This window comes from Alexandromys fortis, unplaced genomic scaffold (assembly GCF_014885135.2).
Source record: "Alexandromys fortis isolate MF-2015 unplaced genomic scaffold, M_Fortis_MF-2015_v1.1 scaffold_19, whole genome shotgun sequence".
NCBI lineage: Eukaryota > Metazoa > Chordata > Mammalia > Rodentia > Cricetidae > Alexandromys > Alexandromys fortis.
This window is the reverse complement of record NW_026067890.1, coordinates 7,988,293-8,009,197: the sequence shown is the minus strand read 5'-3', so window position 1 is coordinate 8,009,197 and position 20,905 is coordinate 7,988,293. Positions and strand designations below refer to the sequence as shown.

The window sequence follows — 20,905 nt, the reverse complement described above, 5'->3', positions numbered from 1 at the left end:
CAGATGTTGCCCTGTGTGCTCAGCAAGGAGGTGAAAGGTATGGGGTGCACAGCACGTCCTGGCCTGCGCAGCACGCCAGGGCCTCTCTATCCTCTATGCATGGCCTCTTGGCAGAGGACAACACCCCCTATGCCGGTCTCAATGCTTGGCACCAGCTCCAGTTCCAAACAGCTAGCTTGTGCACAGAGACAACTGGAACTCACCATGGTTTTAGTCTCAGTGGAGAACAGAGAGAAAAATGAAAGCACACTACCAACTACTGACTGCCGTTTCTTTCCAATCTCTCTTTAAGGGTTTTATTTACATAAAAATGCTTTTTGTGCACCCTCGCTGACCTCTTAAAGCAAATCTGTTTTTAATTCTTCCGAATTTAATATAAGGTATGCACATACACAATTATATTTCATGGGTAAAACTGCCGTCAATCTTATTTCCTTTTCTCATCTACAGCAGGTAGCGTGCCAGCTAGCCTTTTTAAAGCAGTCTGCAGCAGCGAGGTCATCAGGACAGGGTCTGATCACCTGCTGGGCTGCAGGTCAATGAAGAGCTGCCTCCTTTCCTTCCAAGTGCTGCTTGCTGGAATGGCAGAGAGAGGCTCGCCTCATGCTGCTAAGCCAGGGCACACAGGAGGCGGGAAGGAGTTTGCTGGCATCACAAGGGCAGAAGGGACTTTGGCGAAAAAGATTCCGTCCCTTCCCACAACTGCTCCGTTTTCTGGGACCCTTTGGGCTCTGCCACTCTCAGCAACCACCAGCTTTTATGAAATAGTCTTGCAAAGTTTCCCCCCACATACTTACTATTGGGATTCTCCTTGCAATGTGTAAAGTATTTTGAGACATTTCATTTATCTATCATTGTTTTTCTTTATACAAATATCCACTCTGACATTCTGGATATTCAGAAGAACGGTGACTAGCTACAGTGTTCCCATTAGCAAACGATATTAACGGGCCAGTCTGCACCAGCTCAGCCCCACAGCATCTCACAGAAGAAGAGCAGGTTCTCTTACTTGGGCAGTCTCTGCAGCACGGTCTTCAGTTCCTCACATATGAGCTTTACCAGTCCATTCTTTATGTTACTGTACGAGACATCGATCATGAAGATAAAGGCCGGTGGGTTGGGAGGCTTATTCTTCTGCAGGAAGGCAAAACGGCACACAAGTAGATACAAACTAAGTATATTTCACAATCAAACACAAGCAAACTCTAAGGCCAATCAGATGCTTCAGTCAATACTTAGGATATAACCTCTGTGGATCAATAACTTTCTAGGAAACTCAGTCCCCGCTATAAAAATGAATAAAAGAAGCCACTTATTCTCCAGGTTATGACAGGAACTTTCCGCTATATTCACAGAGGGAGTATTGGGCCAGCCCTTTAAGCAGCAAGTTCTCTTATAGGAGGAAATGCACTTGGGGCCCTGAAAAGGAATGTTCAAAAGGAGTACAATCGAAAATTAACATTTTTGGAAACTGTAACCAAGCTTCATTAACTGGGATATCATGATTCAGGTCTCTCACCACTTCCTTTGATTTTAGACATGTGGGGTTTTTTTGTTTTGTTTTGGAAGCAAGGCCTTGCTGTGTAGCTCAGGCTGGCCTGGAGCACAGTTCATTCTCTTGCCTAAACCTCTCCGCTGCTGGGATTACAGGAATATCCACACCACCACACTCAGCTACAGATATGAAAGTGTCTATTAAGATTAACTGCATACTTTAAAATATACATTATAAAATACTTTCCAAACTTACTTCATGTTTGTGGTAAAGAAAAATGGCCCCTTTCCTATGACTTTGCAACAGTTACTGTAACATAAAGCAGCTGTTATGAAAATGGGCTCTAGCTGTTTCCCAGTCTGGCTGGTGTCCAAATAGCTCATAAGGAAGTGATCCTTCAGCTGGGATTTATAAAATGTTTAGAAAAGAAAGCCACAGGCAAATATCATCAGTGACCTCCACTAGAGAATAAAGACCCAAGACCAACATTTTTTCAGCTTATGGTAAAGTGTAACAATGTTCTAAAATTAAAATATATTTCAATTATTAGATGATAAGAGTTATAAATGATCTCACTGATCTTGTCTGTATCTACTGTAATAGACATAATACTGTTTAATAAATACCCTATTTCAAATACATATAATAACTCAGTCTGAAAAGTCACTTTTCCATATCCAAAATCAGAACAGCCAAGGAATGAGGAAAATCTCAATTCCCAAGTCCCATCTCCTCTATTCCATAATACAGATGAGACCAGATAAAAATAACAACCATTCTCATTAATAAAGCAACACCTCTCAGTGACAATCCCAATTGTATCTTATTTATTATCCTTACACTCTCATACACTCCCCATAAGTCATTCCTCGCCGACCTGCTTTTCTCTCTAGGAACCCTTCACTCAGTCAGACTTGTTTTCACCGTGTGTATAGTTAATCTGCCATTCCTCCACACCACACTGCCTTTGGGTTCTTTCAGTGACAGCATCACATGAGAGCTTGAGGCTGAAGCTGTACTTGACCTGTTTCCCTCAGACATTTAAAAAAAAAAAAAACGCTTCTCTGGCCACTTGGCGTGGACCCAGGGCCCCTAGCTCTTTCGCACAGACCCTCTCAGTCTTCCATTCTAGCCAGCGTGTGCGCATGTATGCATGCATGCGTGTGTGTGTGTGTGTGTGTGTGTGTGTGCGTGGGCATGTATGTGTGCATATATGTGTGTGTGCACAGCAGCAGAAATCAGTGGAAACCACTGCCTCCCCACTTTTTATTTTCCCCAGCCCTGTTAAAGTAACATAAGCTCTCAACAGCTTGTCAACCCACACTTTCTATAAAACTTCCTTTACAATGTGTACAAAAATCTAAAACCCCAAAGACACAATGCTAACCCAGTAGGAAAAGGACAGATTTGTCTCAAAATACTTCTTCAGTTTACTTCTCATTCCCAATACACATTCTCTCAATTTAAGTGGCTGCAGTTTCCAAAATACTTCCTACACAGAATCACACACACACACACACACACACACACACACACACACACACCCTCAGAACCTGAGCCAAGACAGTAGTAAATATGTTTTATTTGACATAGCATTTTAAAAAAAATACTTGAATTCTTATAAGGTTTTGAAGAAAATGGATTATACTTTCCAGCAATCTTGGTGCTTACAATGGGTCCACATCGGTCACCAGCAGTGTCTTCAGAGACCCCGAGCAGAAGTGACTGAGCCGTCCCTGAGACCCACTTCTGGTCACTCTGCAGCTCGGTTCTCTGCTCATGCTGTATCCTTTCATTATTACTATTATTTACTTTTGTTTGTTTTCTGAGTTTTGTTTTGTTCTTACAAGATCCCATTAGCTCTGGCTATCCTGGAACTCACTCTGTAGACCAGGATGGCTGTGAACTCACAGAGCTCCATCTGCTTCTGCCTCCCAGGTACTGGGATTCGAGGTGAGTGTGAGCGCGGCTATCTGCTCCTGGCTGAACTCACTCACGTTACTTCCCGATACACACCTTTCTGACTGCACTCTCCTCCAGCTTTGACCATTTACAGTGTAGCATACTCAGGGTCATACCGTGACCAGACATGCTTCTTAGGCATAGTCTTTGAACTTGTTTATCATATTGCTGGTTTGGAGCAATTCTTACAGTACAAAGATGAATTGTTTGGACATCCAAGGTATCTAAGACATGTCAAAATGAATTAAAATTAACTTTAAAAAGGCCCTACATTCTTATTCAGGAAGAAAAGCTGATGGTAGATTTGCTTTTCCTCAGGGAAACTCCATACTGATCTTGTAAAACACTTGGCTACACACTTCATGGTATGCTGACAGGGGAGGTAAGGCTCTGACCCCGCAGACACGGGCTCAGGGTGGTGCCATCACCTTCTATACACTTGATCTGCAACTGAAACGCTCACACCTGTCCCTATACAACGTGGCACACAACACGACACTGTAGAAATGTCACAAATCAAACTGAGACCCCAACGCGCCAGAATCTAGGAGGAGGACACACATGCAACAACACAGATATCACGGGGGGGGGGGGGGGAGACAGATAAAAAAAAGATGTCCCCTAAGTTTGATGAAGAAAAAGAAGCACCCGTTAGAACGAATAAACGAGGACACGTGCTCATCATGAACTTCCCTCTAGTCAGTAAGCAGAGAATAAGTAGGCATTTTCCAAACAGGAGTCATACACACATGATGGGCCAGGAGAAAGACACCCCCTTATCTTTACCGATAAAGTCAGTCTCTGTGTTGAAGATTTCATACAGTTGTAGACAGCTCCGTGGTGGCAGCATAGTGTCTCACAGCCAGTGACTTGATAAGGAAAGTTAATTTGGTTATCTTTTTTTTTTCTTTTAAGAAAGAACCTATTTATTAATTGTTGCTCTCAGTGTCTGTGCTACGGGGTCATATTTAGGAAGTGGTCTCCTGTGCCAATGTGTTCAAGTGCGCTTCCCACTTTCTCTTCTGTGAGGTCCAGTGTGGTTGGTCTTATGTTGAGGACTTTGATCCATTTGGACTTGAGTTTTATGCATGGGTACAGACCTGAACAGAGAACTCTCAACAGACGAATCTAAAATGGCTAAAAGACACTTAAGGACATGCTCAACATCCTTAGTCATCAGAGAAATGCAAATCAAAACAACTCTGAGATTCCATATTATACCTGTCAGAATGGCCAAAACCAAAAACAAAGACAGCTTCTGCTGGAAAGAATGTGGAGTAAGGGAAATAATCTTGCATTGCTGGTGGGAGTGCAAACTTGTACAGTCACTTTAGATTTCAGTGTGGCGATTTCTCAGAAAATTAGGAAACAACTTACAAGACCCAGCAACACCACTATTGGGTATATACCCAAAGGATGCTCAATTGTACCACAAGGACATGTGCTCAACTATGTTCAAAGCAGCATTATTTGTCATAGCCAGAATCTGGAAATAACCTAAATGTCCCTGAACTGAAGAATAGATAAGGAAAATGTGGTGTATTTACACAATGGAGTACTACACAGTGGAAAAAATATGAGAGCAAACAGATGGATCTAGAAAACATTATATTGAGTGAGGTAACCCAGACCCAAAAAGACAAACATAATATGTACTTATTCATTAGAGGCTTTTAGACATAAAGCAAGAAAAACCAGCCTACAATTCACAACCCCAGAAAACCTAGACAACAAAGAGGACCCTAGGAGAGACATACATGGATCTATGCTACATGGGAAGTCGAAAAAGACAAGATCTTCTGAGTAAATTGGGAGCATGGGGATCACAGGAGAGGGTAGAAGGGTAGAGGAAGGAAGAAGGGAAGAGAGCAGAGAAAGACATACAGCTCAATAGAAACCATAAAAAGAAAAAGAAAGAACCCAACGAAGTTTATGGGAGGTAGTCAAATGAGTCTCAGAGTTACATATTACAGTAAGGAAGCCTGCAGTCCTCTAAGCATACTGGTTAAGTTTCAGGCTTGGTAGAGAAGTCACTAACAAACCAAAAGAGCCAGAGACCTGGGTGGAATTAGATTACTGCATTAAGAAGCCGAACAACATCTGGGAGAGGCGCCACAGGCCATTCACCCTAGCATTCGGGAGTTCAAGGCCATCTTCAGCCACACAGCAGGGTCAAGGACCAAACTAAGGGAGACCCTGTCTCAGAAACCAAATCAAAACAAACAAAAGATAGGATCCTCTCTCTCAAACACACAAATAGGAATTGTTTCCTATTTCTATACCACACTTCTAAGCTTGGTTACCCCCCAGGAGACAGCTCAGCAACTGAATGATGCTAACGAGTTAGTTTGGATCTGTGTCTGAGGCATTTCTACACGCCCCAGAGATGCTCTGTCTGTGAACCGTGTCATGTCTTTACATATGGAAGTTATTCAGTGAAACTCAGCATCGATGTAGAAATGCTCACATCCTGGCAACACTCACCCTGCAGTAATCCAACGTAGCCACATATTCATAGGATCCCAGCGACAGCTCCGGCTTCTCATAGTGGTCCACTCTCCTTCCGATGTGGTCCAGATGTTGGAAATAGAATGGAGGGACTAAGGAAAGCAAACCAGGGGCAGAAAATCCTTTGTTTTCACAAGTAGACAACCCAAAAAATTCTCACATTTTATTATAGCAGAAAGGAATTAGGATCAGGAACACAAGTTGTTCTCAGTATCATTGTGAGAACATGTCTTAGCAACATGTGAAAAATGAGTTTTCTCTTCTAAAGTCACCGACTTTTTGACTCTTGTATATGTTGTAAGTCATTACGATTTTGTCTTTTAATTATGTTTATAACAGTTTTGCCATATATAAGCTTTGATTTTTTTATAGCCAAGTCAATCTGCCTGCAATGCTATCTATAGAACTACATAATTTTATACATACTTTTCATCAGTGTTGATTGCTTCATTACTATTTCTCAGCATAATGTATTACTACATTATAATCAAAAAATATTTTATCTATATAGAAAACCACAGACCACAATATTTGCATTCATGTAACCAGAATGAGAGCTTTGTTAAAAACCTCTAGATCATAGACAAGTTACTGATAGCAAAGAACATTTATAATTTTGGGAATCCCAGAGAAAAGTGTCATTGTTTCCAAACTAACACACCAAGTATCTGCCTCCACTAACTCACCTCTCCTCTATAAATTTAGTTTTCTATTTGGATTTTTAACATAGCTGACGGACATCTGGATTATCCTATCCACTATGATCCTTATTACACCTTAATTAAGAAATGTCCTCAGCCCTGGGCTTTCACACGCTGATCTGCTAGCAGCCGGCCCTCCTCATGTAGAAGATTACTGTATTAGGGAAAGACTGCACCCGAAAGATCTCAGTGGAAGTCTAATTTGATTCAAATGTCTCGGGAGGTTACTTCTAGCGAAGTTCTGGAAGTCACCCAAAGGCAGAGCAAGAGTTATGACTCACGCGCTCCACACTTGGACAAATAAGGCTCGGAGTCTCTGCTCAAAAGAGCTCCTGTTGCCTGGTGATGGCCAGAGAAGGCTGCGAAACTTCTGTTAGGAGTATGTGGGAAAGCTACCAATGCTTTTAAGTATTTTGCTAAGAACAGCATCCCCCTCTGTAAAAACCACAAAAGCAGTACCTTTTGGTCTGAAACTAACACTTAGGAGTCTTTATGTTCAGCTGTGAACATGTGAATTATAACAGGATTAATTTTCTAAAGTCAGATTTTCAAAAACCCAGAAGTTTCAGAGTCTATGTTCTTATCATCTCATGACTACTTAAGAGTGAACTCTATAAAGTTTATATTTACATATTTGACCCTGAACTTGGCGAATTCAACATCTCGAAAAGATTACAGAAGGCGAAGATGACAGTCTCTGTCAGTAAAGTCAAATAAACCAGGGGCCATGATAGTGACTGGTTACGCGTAGGTGTTGTGCAGATTTCTGGGCTGTCTGGCCTACAGTATGTGGAATGGTCATTTCTATACAGCATAATGTAAAATTCATTTACACATCTACATATAATGGGATGTTTAAAATTAATTTTACATTTAATATTTAACATTTAATATTATCCTGTCACCCATCCTCAATCAAACTCGAGTCACATGATAAATTATGCTCTGCCACAGAATCTGTTTCTCTCCTGGTTTCTGTGCGTGAGTGCATGTGCATGTGTATGTGTGCGCGCGTGCGCATGTGTATGTGTGTGTGTGCGCACGTGTGTGTGCATGTGTGCGTGTGTGTATGTGCATATGTGTGTGTGTGTCTGTGTGTAGCTACACATATGTGTGTGTGTGGGTCCACCTCAGGTGGTATTCCTCAGGAGCCGTCCACCTTGTTACTTGAGACAGGGTCTCTCACCGGGACCTGGAGCTTGACCATTTGGCTAGGCTGGCCAGCCAGGGAGCCGTAGGGAGTCTCCCTTTCCAAGCCCACAGCACCAGGCTGTGATTGTTTTTCATGTGGGTGCAGAGGACCAAACTCAGGCCCTTGTGTTTGTGAACAAGTGCTTTTATCCATGGGCTCTCTCTGGAGTGGCCTCCCTCACCGTCTAACATCAACATTAGCGGATTGACGAGAGGATGAAACGAAAAACACACCCAAAAAGGCATCATCACAGGCCCCTTCCTCCTGAAAAACCACCATTTATATCAGAAGGGGAAAGCCCTTGGTTATATGAGCTTTTCCGAAATACCATGAATTCAAGAACAACCTCAGGCGATGGGGCACTGTGGAAAGAGACACAGCTCCGCCGTTACCTGCTCCGGTTTCACGCAAAGCGATAGCACAGTTTCCGTGTGGGGCTCCTGCATCTACGTACGGATAACAGGGACCTAGCTCTATTAGTAATGGCTTCTGTGTAGGGATGTTACAAGTAGTGCCACCCAGGGAGAAAAAAAAGCTGTCTTCCTTAAGCTAACGTGTCAACTGTTTCTTGTTTTTAAGTAATAAGCGTCTACAAGGTGCTCTTAAGGGCACCATTTACCGTCATTCACACAGCTGCAAAATCCACACTGATAGCGCCTCCCGCCCTCAATGAACTGCATGAACGGGCACATGTAGGCTTTGCACCGGTTGCACCGCACTGGTCCGCTCTCGCCGTGGTTTACCAAGTACAAGGGGGTCTAGAAAAAGGGAGAAAACGAAATGAATTGGGAGCACGGAGATTCTGGGTGCTATCAAGACCTTCCACTAGGACTCACTGAGAAACCCTGAGCATATGCCAGGACCGTGAAGATTCCTCCCAGACCGTCGCTGAATTCAAGGACTATGACACAGCCCACCACACCCAGACAAAGATTATCACTTACAAACATATCTCATTTGTAAGCGCATACTAACACCTGCATATCGATGTCAATATGTGTATGCAGCATTACCTGTCTGTGTGTATATGAAAAGAGAATAAATAAAATATAGTAATGTAAATAGTTCATTAAGCTTATGTGAAAATGCTCCCGATGCCCATAGCATGCATCCTGCTAATCTGTGCACACTCCAAAGAGAGTAAGGTGGCTCTTGTAGGGGTCTAGTGTATATGGCAGCATGTTGTTCATGTAGTTTACGAATGACTTCTTCTAACATGAAACTATCTGAACTGGAGAGACGACTCGGGTTCGAGCACTTTGCTCTAGAGGACCCAGGTTCAGTTCCTAGTGCCACCATGGTTGTTCACAACCATCCATAACTCCAGTTCCAGGAGATCCGATGCCCGCTTTTGAGCTCCATGGGCACCAAGCACAGATGTGATACACATACATGTAGACAAAGCACTCACACATGAAACAAAGTGAATCCGTTTAATAAAGCATTTGTAAAAATGAAACTATTTGAAAAATATGCAAGAATGGCCACTTATTTAAGGCTGGAGACTGATTATACTTTTTGTTACTTCATTAAATGACAAAACTTCATAGTAGTACCCTTAGTGTGACTGGCCATGTTTGACAGACTGGAAAAAAAAAAATACTTGTTTCAGATGCATCTTTCTCATCAACACAACGTAGAAAGCCAGACTAGATTGAAAGCAAAGAGGCCCAGCATCAGGACTCTACCTGTCTGTCTTTTTTTTTTTTTTTTTTTTGGTTTTCGAGGCAGGGTTTCTCTGTGGCTTTGGTGCCTGTCCTGGAACTAGCTCTTGTAGACCAGGCTGGCCTCGAACTCCCAGTGATCCACCTGCCTCTGCCTCCCGAGTGCTGGGATTAAAGGTGTGCGCCACCACTGTCCCAGCTTTTGTAATAAAACCACAAAGACCCTTCTTGCTTTTATAAACCTGGTTAAAAGAAAACACCTTCAGAAATCCCTGAGAACCAATGAGTTGCTCATTGACAATTAAAAATTTTAAAGATAAAGTTATAAGTAAAGAAGATACTTTTTATGGAGGCCTGAAGAGCAGGGGACCATCAGGTGGGGTGAGAGATCATCAGGTGGGGTGAGGGATCATCAGGTGGGGTGGGGGGCCATCAGGTGGGGTGGGGGACCATCAGGTGGGGTGAGGGATCATCAGATGGAATGGGGGAGCATCAGATGGGGTGAGGGACCATCAGCTGGGATAGGGGAGCATCAGGTGGGGTGAGGGACCATCAGGTGGGGTGGGAGACCATCAGGTGGGGTGAGGGACTGTCAGGCGGGGTGAGACCATCAGGTGGGGTGAGGGACCATCAGGTGGGGTGGGGGACCATCAGCTGGGGTGAGGGATCATCAGGCCAGTTTCTCCCAGAGGTTTAGCAAATCCAGTCCCGATGTTTGCCTTTGTCAGATGTTCAGAGTGAAAGCTGACCCACTGCTGGGGTTTCAGAAATGGGCTGTGAGGTCTCGGAACAGTGGAAGAGGAGGAAAGGTGGGAGGGGAGGAGGAGTTGTTGAGACAAGGATTAATGTGAGCATGCAGAGACATGTTCTTGGCACAGACGGCTGGGGAAACGGAGTTGCCATTGTTTCTATCCAGAACAACTTTATCTCTCTAAAAAGCACTTAGCACATGAAAAACTGTCTTTAATGGGAGGGTTAGAGCTGCGTAGTATGAAAGGTACTTGGGTTTCTGAAGGCCAACTTCTTAGTTACTGCAAAATGTTCTCATAAAAATGACCTAGAGGACAGAAAATCTACCTTCTGGGAGACTTTAATATGGCTATGAACTAGTGGTTAAAAGCTGAGAGGCATTTTTAAGCATCTAGAGATTTGCTTCAAACCTGCACATAGATGTACACAGTAGTGTTTTTACACATACGTCTGAAAGACATAAACTGGCCCGAGTTTGCTTTTTTTTTAGCTAGTAGAAATAAAACATGATCTAGGGGCCCGCATGAGCGGGAAGATACAGTCACCAAACAAAAGGCCCAGGACAAGTCAGGAGAGCAAGAACTGAAGGCAGAGCAAATGGCATTGGCCAGGCCACTGCTTATGGGGCCTGTGTCCCTGTGTTTACTCTCTGAGACCAGACGACACTTTCTGAAGCTAAACAAGGAAGGATTCTGTAATTTGCCTTGACCATGGCCAAATTCTACTTTTTTCAGCCTTTTGTTTCCAAAGACTTCAAAGACTACAATCAGTTCCCTGAAGTGCTTTAGAAACAAACACGATACAATTATTTGCCGGACAAATCAGTGGGAATGGAAGGTAATTTGCCTTTATTTTCAGGATTATAATTTGGTCAAAGGCAGACCAGGCCTAAAACGTCTGGGAACTATCACCAACCACCACGTAAGCATTCCAGTCCTGGGAGACGCTACCTCCCAGAATCAGCATGGATGTCTAGCAATAAATGGCAGTCCAGTCAGGACTCTCTCTTGGCTATTACAAACACTTACGTTTTCCTGTGTTCGCTCCTTGGGATGATAAGAAAGGTTTTCAAGCAACCAGGGTGGCGGCAGCAAAGAATCTTAAAAGCTTTTTAACTGTTTATGTTTCGTTCGGGGGTGATGGGGAAAGGTTTGAAAGTGACACTATCTTGTTTAATCTCTCAGGCTGCATTGAAAACCGCCAGGGTTTATTCTCTTCCCGTGTGTCCACCTGTTGGCTCCACAGTCAGGTGCCTAAGCTCAGAAAGACCGAAGCTGCCTTTTCTTCTATGCTTAACTGTAGTGAATACGCATTTGTAAGTGAAACTCCTTCTCCAAGACTGGCTAAAGCTGCTCACTTTCCTTACCAAGGGCGCTCACCGTGTCTCACCTGCCCCAGCTTCTAAGCGTGCTTTCATCTTTGACCTCTGTACACTCCTGCTCACGCTATATTTTTTCTGACTATTGTTAGTTCTGCTACCATGTTGCGTGAGTTTATCAATATGTAAGCAGGTGACAGGGACGCTGAAGATGGAAAAGGACAAAGATGATTTTGGAATCTCCTATTTTGGGATTATCAGGGGTGTGGCAAATAGCATACTGATACTATTTGTCATTTAAATGTTTTAATTGGAAAAAAGTAGATAATTTTACTTACTCAAAATTATCATTCAGAGTTGGCCAAAGGGGTCCTATAGACCACGCAAACATCACAGGCTACTGTCAAGTCTATTGGTTTCTCTCCACAGTCTAATGGGGGGGGGGGCGGGTCTATATCAAACATGTTGAGATCAAACTGGTGCCTAACTACACATTCCAGAGACTGGAGTTCATAAGACCAGAGTTCAAAAAGGAGATGTGAGACCAGTCACAGACTATATCTTCAAAACAAAATCAGATATTCAAGAGGATGAATCCCATCCACACCTTCTAAGATCTTTAGGCTGTGGGGTTTTGTTTGCTTGTATGTTGTTACAAACACTGTACGTACAAAGCACAGAACAAGGGTATGAGCTTGTGATCCGGCAGGAGGAAGGCCATGGGAAAAGGAACCTACATCGAAGGCAAAGTCTTGCTTACACAGGTCATGTCTCAGCAAAATAAAACTCCAGGCACTTGAGTTTTGCTATATATTTGCTGTAGGACAGCAAGGAGTAACCTAAGCCAAAACTGTAAAGTTGTTTTTACAGGCTATATCCAGTAGGTGGCACTGTGAGACTGCAATTGAAAACAACCTTCTCTGGGTCATGCCCAAGATAACAATTGCAACCACTTGTGTAATTTTAGAAACAGCCAAACTCAGAGCAGCTGGTACCTCATAAAGTTAATAAATATAAAGTTTACTAAAATTTACCAACTATTCTAAAACAAATTCATAAAATAACAGGCATATATCTATACACACATATACATAAACACATTTTGTAGATGTTAAAGCAATTACCAAATTTACTGAGGTAGTAGGAAAAGCTGTATTTAAAATGCTGTTAATATTCTGCCAACTTCTCCTTGACTCTACATAGGAAAGCAGAAATATTGCTGGGTCTGAAGGGCAGCCACCAGCACAGCGGGCCACATCAAAGTGGCCTAAAAGCCAAAGGACTCAGGAAGCCAGCGCCCACTCCCACAGCGGCTCCCACCTCCTGCTCTTGTACCCTGGCAATCAAGAGACGGAGCAGGCAGAGTCCAGTGCTGAGTCACGGCCCCGGGCAGCACTGTGATGGAGAGAAGATGCAGCCACGGCCAAGAGGGAAGTGCAGCAGGGATGCTGATGCTGGTCGGAGGCCCAGCAGCCACGCCTAGGATTAGGCAAGCCCTGCCTAAGGACACGGTGGGTGAGTGCCCGCCTGTCTCTTCTCATTTTTTGCATTTGCCTCACTTAGACAGTTCTTTACTTTATATTTTTTAAAATATTTATTTATTATGTATGCAATATTCTGTCTGTGTGTATGCCTGCAGACCAGAGGAGGGCACCAGACCCCTTTACAGATGGTTGTGAGCCACCATGTGGTTGCTGGGAATTGAACTCAGGACCTTTGGAAGAGCAGGCAATGCTCTTAACCTCTGAGCCATCTCTCCAGCCCCTTTACTTTATATTTTTAATGAAAACATATTACATCATATCTCCCCGTCTCTTTTCCTCCCACCAATCCCTCCTGTCTCCTACCTCCAATCTTCCCCAATCCCCCTTCATTCCATCTCAAGTTCATGGCCTCTTTTTCTTTACTATCATTTGTATATGTGGGTGCTGTGTATACACATATATGATATGTATACATACACAATACATATATATATATTTGCACTCATATAACTATAAACTACTGGGACCATTTAGGTTTGTTTGTATGTATAAAAAAAATATGACCCCTTGGTATTGAATAAGCAAGTAGGAGGGAGGCTTAACTCTGGGAAAAAATAATTCTCTCTCAAAAGTGAAACTGAAATAACATCACAATACTGTTGGAGCAATATGGCTGCCTAAACAAGACCTGAACGACGACAACACCAATAAATAAGCTAACATGGGAGGCGGAAAACTGCACAAGGCCCACCCCCAGGGACCTGCCTTACTTTACAGCACAGAGTTCATGTGGATGAGCATGTGTACACGCGTGCACGCACGCACACACACACACGTTCTCTCACTTCCTCCCCACCTCCAGTCATTAGTCCCTCTTTTTCAGTATTTATTTCTCTGCACAAAATTGGCACAATCGTGCTTGGGAAGAATGTGTAAGCAGGAGACCAAATGTTGTTAGTCTCCATCCCAGAGAACGGGTGGCACACTCCCTGGCTCCTCCAGTTCCTGAGCAGTTCAGTGAATGACTTCGCTGCATCTCTGCATCCATGTAGCCTGGCAACCTGGATGTCAGGTATTTCATCTTCCCACTGAACTACTGGCCCGCCAGTGACATCATGAATCCCTGCCACTAGGAGGGTGAATTCAGTACTGGCTGGCATAATTTTTCCAACAGAGCTTTCTGATTGGTCACTGAATCCTGATCACAGGCTTGTTCGGGGTGTTGGCCTGTGCCAGTATCTCTGGAAACATCTCAGAGTAGATGTTTCTGGCTCAAGATCTCCAGCTGGGACATCACAGAGCACATGGTCACATGATCTGAAGCCAATAGACCTTTCTCTGGATGCTGCTTTGTAACAACTTCCACATTGGCCATGAGGTTCTCCCATAAGAAGCCACTGGAGAGCAGGGTCCTGGGTGAGCATCTGTCACATGGTGCCCTTGCCACAGTTGAGTCTGAGGATGACAGTGTGTTGTAGTTTGGATCCTAGCCTTCATAAACAAGGGGTATCCGACCAACAAGCTAGCCTGAAGTCCCAGAGGCAGTTCCAAACTTTGGCTCTCAGTCCCTGCCCCTTGCAGTCTCTAAACACATCGTGACTTGCCTGCCTGAAGAATATATTTCCTGAGTGATTTTAAATATCACACCATATATCACCTATGTACAATTCAAAGATAACGTTTATATTTTTAAGAGTTTTTTTTTTTAGTTGGCTCAACTTCATTTTGTATTTCCAATAAATTATCTCTTTGCAAGTTTGGATGATTTTACAGCGTTTCCTTCTATGGCGCTGCTGGAGAAAAGCTGTCTTCCACACTGAGCGAAAAGAAGAAACAAAGGCAAGGACATGGCAGCTCTTAGGTATGGTGGAGGAGAGAGTTTATCATAAATAAAAGGGTGGGCACAGCCAGAGGCAGGGACATCTGGGAGAGTCCAGAGTGGACACGACCCTGAGCCATGAGAGGACAGGGGAAGAAGAAGGAAACGGGAAAAGCAGGAGTCCACCAAAAGGGACAGCCTGGGCCAAGAGAGTCGATGGAAAGGTCAGGGAACAAAAAAAGGTTGGGTTGTATAGGGAAGGCAGCTGGGGGAAGGGCACCCCAGTCCCAGAGATGGAGAAGTTTAGGGTAGGGAGTGGGGTGTGCCAGTCAGGAGGGCTCTGTAACAGGAAGAGACTGAAGGATGCAGGGAGAATCTGGCAGCTGGTGTCCACTTTGATAAGTTAAAGGCATCTCAGTTAGCCCTTGGTCCTAGCACAGGTGACCCAGGGAAAGTGAAGAAAGAAAATGAAGAAACACAGATGTTTCCAAAGAGATGGAGAGGTAGCACCTACACACACACGCACACACGCACACACACCATGCACATGCACACTACATGCACACATGCGTGTGAGCACACAAACACACACACACACAGTGACAGACAGTCCAACAGTGTAGAGAGACAAAGATGGCAAACTGCCACAAAGAAAAACAGTCACGCCAAGCCCAGTTCCAGTCACTTGGATCTCTGGCAGTGAGGGAAGCAGCTATCTTATCCAAAAGGTCAGGGGCCTGGGGATAAGAGGCAGTCCTACCCATGGGATAACCCCACAGCTTGCATGGCCCCAACTCCAGCTGTGGTCTTGCTGGGACAACAAAACTCCACAACGAGACAGGTCAGCTGTGAAGAAGAGATCTCCAGCTCCGAGGGCCGTGCCCAGCTGCCATTTTGAAAGACAAAAGCCCTTGTTTAAAACTGAGCTGTCCTGAGGCCCTGGGAACAGAGAAACGTCACAAGTGCCAGAATTCGACAGCCACAGACAGGATACAATCCCGGTGGGATGTGGTAGAAAGCAGGGGGCCTGTGCTGACAGGCCAAACAGCACGGGTATCAGGAGGCTTGTCCCCGGCTGTGAAGCTTCTGAGGCCTGGCAGCAGACCCTACCAAGCAGGAAAAACCCCGAGCCTCAGATCTGTAGGAAGAGCCTGTTACATGGAGCGGGGCTCTCTGCCGCAGAACAAGAACTTGGAAGCTCCAGCAGATCCTTTCATGCCCAGAGAGAGCCTCCCTCCAGCGGGGTGGTGGGGTGGGCTCTCACAGCATGGAAACAGGGTTACCTACAGACCTCAGGGCTCTATAAGCCTGAACGTGCTGAGTTAATCCTCAGACAGGAATCAATAACCAAGCCATGTGACTCCGCTCCAGAATGGCCACATCTGCTTGAAAGTAAACACGGGCGACACAATTGTATCGAGCCCTCAAATGTCAGGTGGGCCTTTCGGTAGGAAGGTCGCATCGAATTAAGTCTAGGAAAGTAGCTGCCTCTGGTAAGTCAGCGACTATACCTTCAAAAGGGAAAGTGATTATCAGCACACAGCTAGAGATGGCTCGGTGGCTAAGGAGCTGCAACGCAGCTCTACAGAGGAGCCGAGTTCGGTTCCCAGCACCCACATCAGGCAGCTTACACACCATCACCTGTAACTTCAGCTCCAGGGATCCAATCTTCTGGATTCTGCATTCACATGTGCAAATGCATACACAGACACAGACACACACGCAGGCACATAACTAAGATCAACAGTCTTAGAAGTGACTGTCAGCACAATTGAGGCAGGACCAAGTTCCCTGAATCACAGCACTGGTGTGGGCTGCACCGTGTAAGATAAGATTCCTGGTTTCAAAGGTCCCCATCGTTCTTCTCTCTGGTATAGATGTTAGAACTTTGGAGTAAGCGCTGCACGATGAATTCGCTGGGCAAGGGTTGTGCGGTTCCAGTCTCTTCCGCTTCTCATAAGCCTTGGACCACTGTAGCTGCGGGTTTTATCTCTACAGGAGGACTGTATCTTAGAGTTCAAATGCAGGCCACTTGCAGAAGACATGCTTAACTGCTACAGCACACAATGCTCCAGGGACACTGGGAGCTGATCTTAGACTTAAGTCCCTTTGAATCCGATCTGTTTCCTTCCTAATAGGACACGCGGTAGCCTCCTCTTCCTCAAGCAGAAGTGGGAAGGACTGAAATAATCCGCTCGAAACTGAACTGCAAATAATCTGTCCAAAACTGAACTGCCTTTGCGTCTGTCAGAATTAAAAGTTGGAGAGTTCCCTTCATTCGTCTCATTTCTGCTCCGGTCATGAAAACCTCTCCAAACAGCTTCCATCTGCAAAGACTTGATGGCATGGTGTCAGTCCAACGGATCTGAGCGCCCATCCGGTTTACTCTAAAGTCTGATGCAAGAAGCTGCCATGCCTCTCCCCTGCTCTGATTTCTCTTCCTCCGCGGTGCTGTATAATCTGGGTCTGATCTTACCATTGTACAGTAGAACAGAATCTCCTCCTTGTCTGCTCCTCACTAGCAGGCCCCAAGTGCCCAGAACCCCGTCCAGCCCACACTGCACGAGCAGCAGCTTCTTACGGAATCAAAGCAATGGCTGGTCTGAAATCCCATTTTGAAACAAGACGATAAACATTCAATTATCCTTCACGAAACTGGGCGCTGCTTAGAAACTACCAGTCACGTGACAGTGTTTCCTGTGTGAGTCACGGTATTTATGATCATTGAAATATTGTTATAATTGAAGATGTGATTATATAATTATGAGACTTAGTCTATAAAGGGGCATAGCAAATCACCATCTTTTTCGCAATTACATCTATGGAAAATAATACATGTATTGGAAACTTTCTCAAACTTTTTGAAACTGTGACGGGAGGTGTAGAAGAGAATGAAGAAGGGCGTGGGGCGGGGGTAGGAAGTTCTACTGAGGAGGAAATTAAACTAAAGGATGAATAGGGCTGCAGGCAAGATGGCTCAGCAGGTATGGGTACTTAGCATCAAGCCGGAAGCCCTCTCCCAATCACTGTAACACACACAAACAGGAAAACAACCTCCAGTTCCCAAGTTGACATCTGACCAACACACCCCTCCTCACCCTGCCTAAGTAAGTGGGTTTTATGATTGTTGCCTGCCTTTCTTTCTTTCTTTCTTTCTTTCTTTCTTTCTTTCTTTCTTTCTTCCTTCCTTCCTTCCTTCCTTCCTTCCTTCTTTTCTTCCTTCCTTTCCTCCTCCTCCACCTCCTCTTCCTCTTCTTCTTGTTTCCTCTCCAGCACTAACTTGAATAGCCACCAGCAGGTGTTAGGGAGCTCTCTTTAAGGTGGCTTGTCTTAGAACCCCAGTTCCCATCAGAGAAGCTGGCCTCTAGTCTAGCCTCAGGCTGTAGACACAGCAGCCCAAGCCCCCAGACTGTAAACTACAAATTTACTTCCCCTGTACATTAAAGTACAGCAAGATGTTTTCCTTAATTCTTATTTCCCGTGAGGTCATTCTTCATCTAACAAAAACGAACGAGCTTTGCAATTGAGAAAATTAGCTTGGCGCATGTTGCTTCTAAGCTATAACAAACAGAACTGCAACACACTTTGCGCTGACAAATGTGAGCTCAGCACGCTAGCTAGCACAGCTCTCTAAAGGGTACGGCCGCATTCTTCAGCTGCCAGACCCATTCACAGCATCACAAGAGGGACCCAAACCACCCAGGGATTAAGATTTAGTTTCAAAGTAACTTTAGACAATAAAGGTACCCTAATGTTTTATCCATTGCTCTGATTTCTATTTTAGTATGTACACTTTACTCTCCAAGTTTTCCCTTTGGTTAATATATTCAAGATATTATAGTCAAGCTTTGGACCATAGCATAGTACACATCTTTGCAGTTAATTCAGGATTTTGAAACATCTGCTTGAAGATAATTTTAGTTGTAAGTCTCCTTTTAAATTATGCGAGGAGCTAGAGAGGCCACGATATTTTGTAGTAGTTTAATTATAGAGCACAGAAACATGTAAAAGTAGCTCCGCATTTGCTCACGTGAACATCTAATAATACATGAAGTACATAAACACGGCAGTGCTCGGCGGATGCTGCTCAACAGAGACTGGGAAAGTGACAGCGGCACCTGCCTTCTGGTTCTGTCATCTGTAAGGGACAGGCTGCTTCTGCCCAGGAAGGGAGGCCACGATCTGTTTTGTTTTTTTTTTTTTAGGTTTATTTATTTATTATGTATACTGTGTTCCTCCTGCATGTATGCCTGTAGGTCAGAAGAGGGCACCAGATCTCACTACAGATGGTTGTGAGCCACCATGAGGTTGCTGGGAATTGAACTCAGGATCTCTGGAAGAGCAGCTATTGCTCTTAACCACTGAGCCATCTCTCCAGCCCAGGCCAAGGTCTTAACAGCAAGGCCCAGAGGAGGCCTGGGATCACCTCCTGGTTCCTTGCCTGGTTTTCTGTTACTTGGTTGCCATATACTACAATTTGAGAAATGGAGTCAATTTTCACTGGTTCCCTAAATATCATAACTGTCTTAATGTCTGTCCTTTCTGGGTAGTCTGTCTTGTTAATAAAAGAGAACGAGCTAAGTTAGTGCTCACGAATGTGCATGAGCTTATTCAAACTACATCTGTGAACTCTAAAATGATTTTTTATTAACCACAGAGTTTATGGAAAGATAAATAAAGCTATAAATGACATCTAAAGTCATTCACAAGTACAAATTAAAATGGCCAACATATGATTCAAACTTATACTTCATTAGCAATATTTATCAACAGACCCAATTATGAGTGGTTATGCTGAAAACACTAATTCAGAAGCCTAAAGAACCATAAACTAACCACATTTCTGTGACTTAGCTGATCTGTGTCTATAAAAGCCCAAGGAGATCCTACTTATTCAAAAAGGCTCTATGTATGCCATCTACTGATGACTCTGGGTGATCTTGGCCTTCCAGGAATATGAAGGGCTGGCTTCACGTTGTAAGTTCAGTTCATTCATAAACTCAGAGGGAACAAAGAGCCCATTGTTACTGGTAAGAAAATGGAATGCCCTTCTATGTACTTAACCAAATAAAATCCTGGCCAGCTCCTCCGAGCCCAATGGAGCCTGAAGAACTCCCGTTTCCAACCAGAGTTCCAGCAGGATCAGTTCCTAGCCCTGCGACCTTAAACAGCCCGGACCTGCAGAGCTTCATCGTAAAAGAAAAAGGAGACAAGAAAGGGGAGGAGGGGGACGAGGGTGACATGGACCTTACAAGCTGTAATTCTCCTGAAAGGAGGATGGATGCGCACGGTCATCTTGACATAAACTAGGCTCTAGGGAGACAGAGTGTTTTTCCTTTGGTATGTTAAACAGAGTAACTGCTCTGCCAAAATATGTCACCTCACGCACAAGTGAGTGGCTGAGAAGTCAAAGTCATGATGGTCAGTTCCCTTCATACAGCTGTGAACCCTTCCCTGGCAGGATGCACTGGTCCTACATTCATTTTCGGTTTTTGTTAACATTATTTGCCAACTCTTGAGCATCCTTTCTTCCTTTTCCTTGCCAATGGCATCTTCTTCATAAATACTGGGCTAAAAGAATAGGAAGTCATAGCCGGGTGGTGGTGGCACATGCCTTTAATCCCAGTATTTGGAGGGCAGAGGCAGGTGGATCTCTGTGAGTTTGAGGCCAGCCTGGTCTACAGAGCGAGTGCCAAGACAGGCTCCAAAACTACACAAAAACCCTGTCTTGAAAAAGAAGAAGGAAGAGGAGGAGGAGGAGGAGGAAGAAGAAGAAAAAGAAGAAGAAGAAGAGGAGGAGGAGGAGGAGGAGGAGGAGGAGGAGGATGGGAGGAGGAGGAGGGGAGGAGGAGCAGGAGGAGGAGGAGGGAGGAGGAATCATTCAAAGAAAGGATTAAAGGAATAACAAACCGTAGGACAACCTTCTTTATTAAATCACATCTCGCTCAGGGCTGAAGAGTGGCTTATTGGTAAAGAAAACTGGCTGATCTTCCAGAGGTCCTAAGCTCAATC

General features: G+C 44.4%; 1 protein-coding gene across 3 annotated transcripts in view; it reads right to left on the bottom strand.

Moving 5' to 3' along the window:
- The window catches only part of Sec24d (SEC24 homolog D, COPII coat complex component), an 84,717-nt gene that overhangs the window by 26,395 nt on the left and 37,417 nt on the right, over window positions 1-20,905 (bottom strand). For all 3 annotated transcript variants that reach the window (XM_050149992.1, XM_050149911.1, XM_050150078.1), the window contains 3 exons: window positions 8,478-8,616; window positions 5,942-6,057; window positions 1,010-1,134 (listed from right to left, as the gene is read on the bottom strand). In XM_050149992.1, the coding sequence (XP_050005949.1) occupies window positions 1,010-1,134; window positions 5,942-6,057; window positions 8,478-8,616 (380 nt within the window). The remainder of the gene's footprint in view (window positions 1-1,009; window positions 1,135-5,941; window positions 6,058-8,477; window positions 8,617-20,905) is intronic.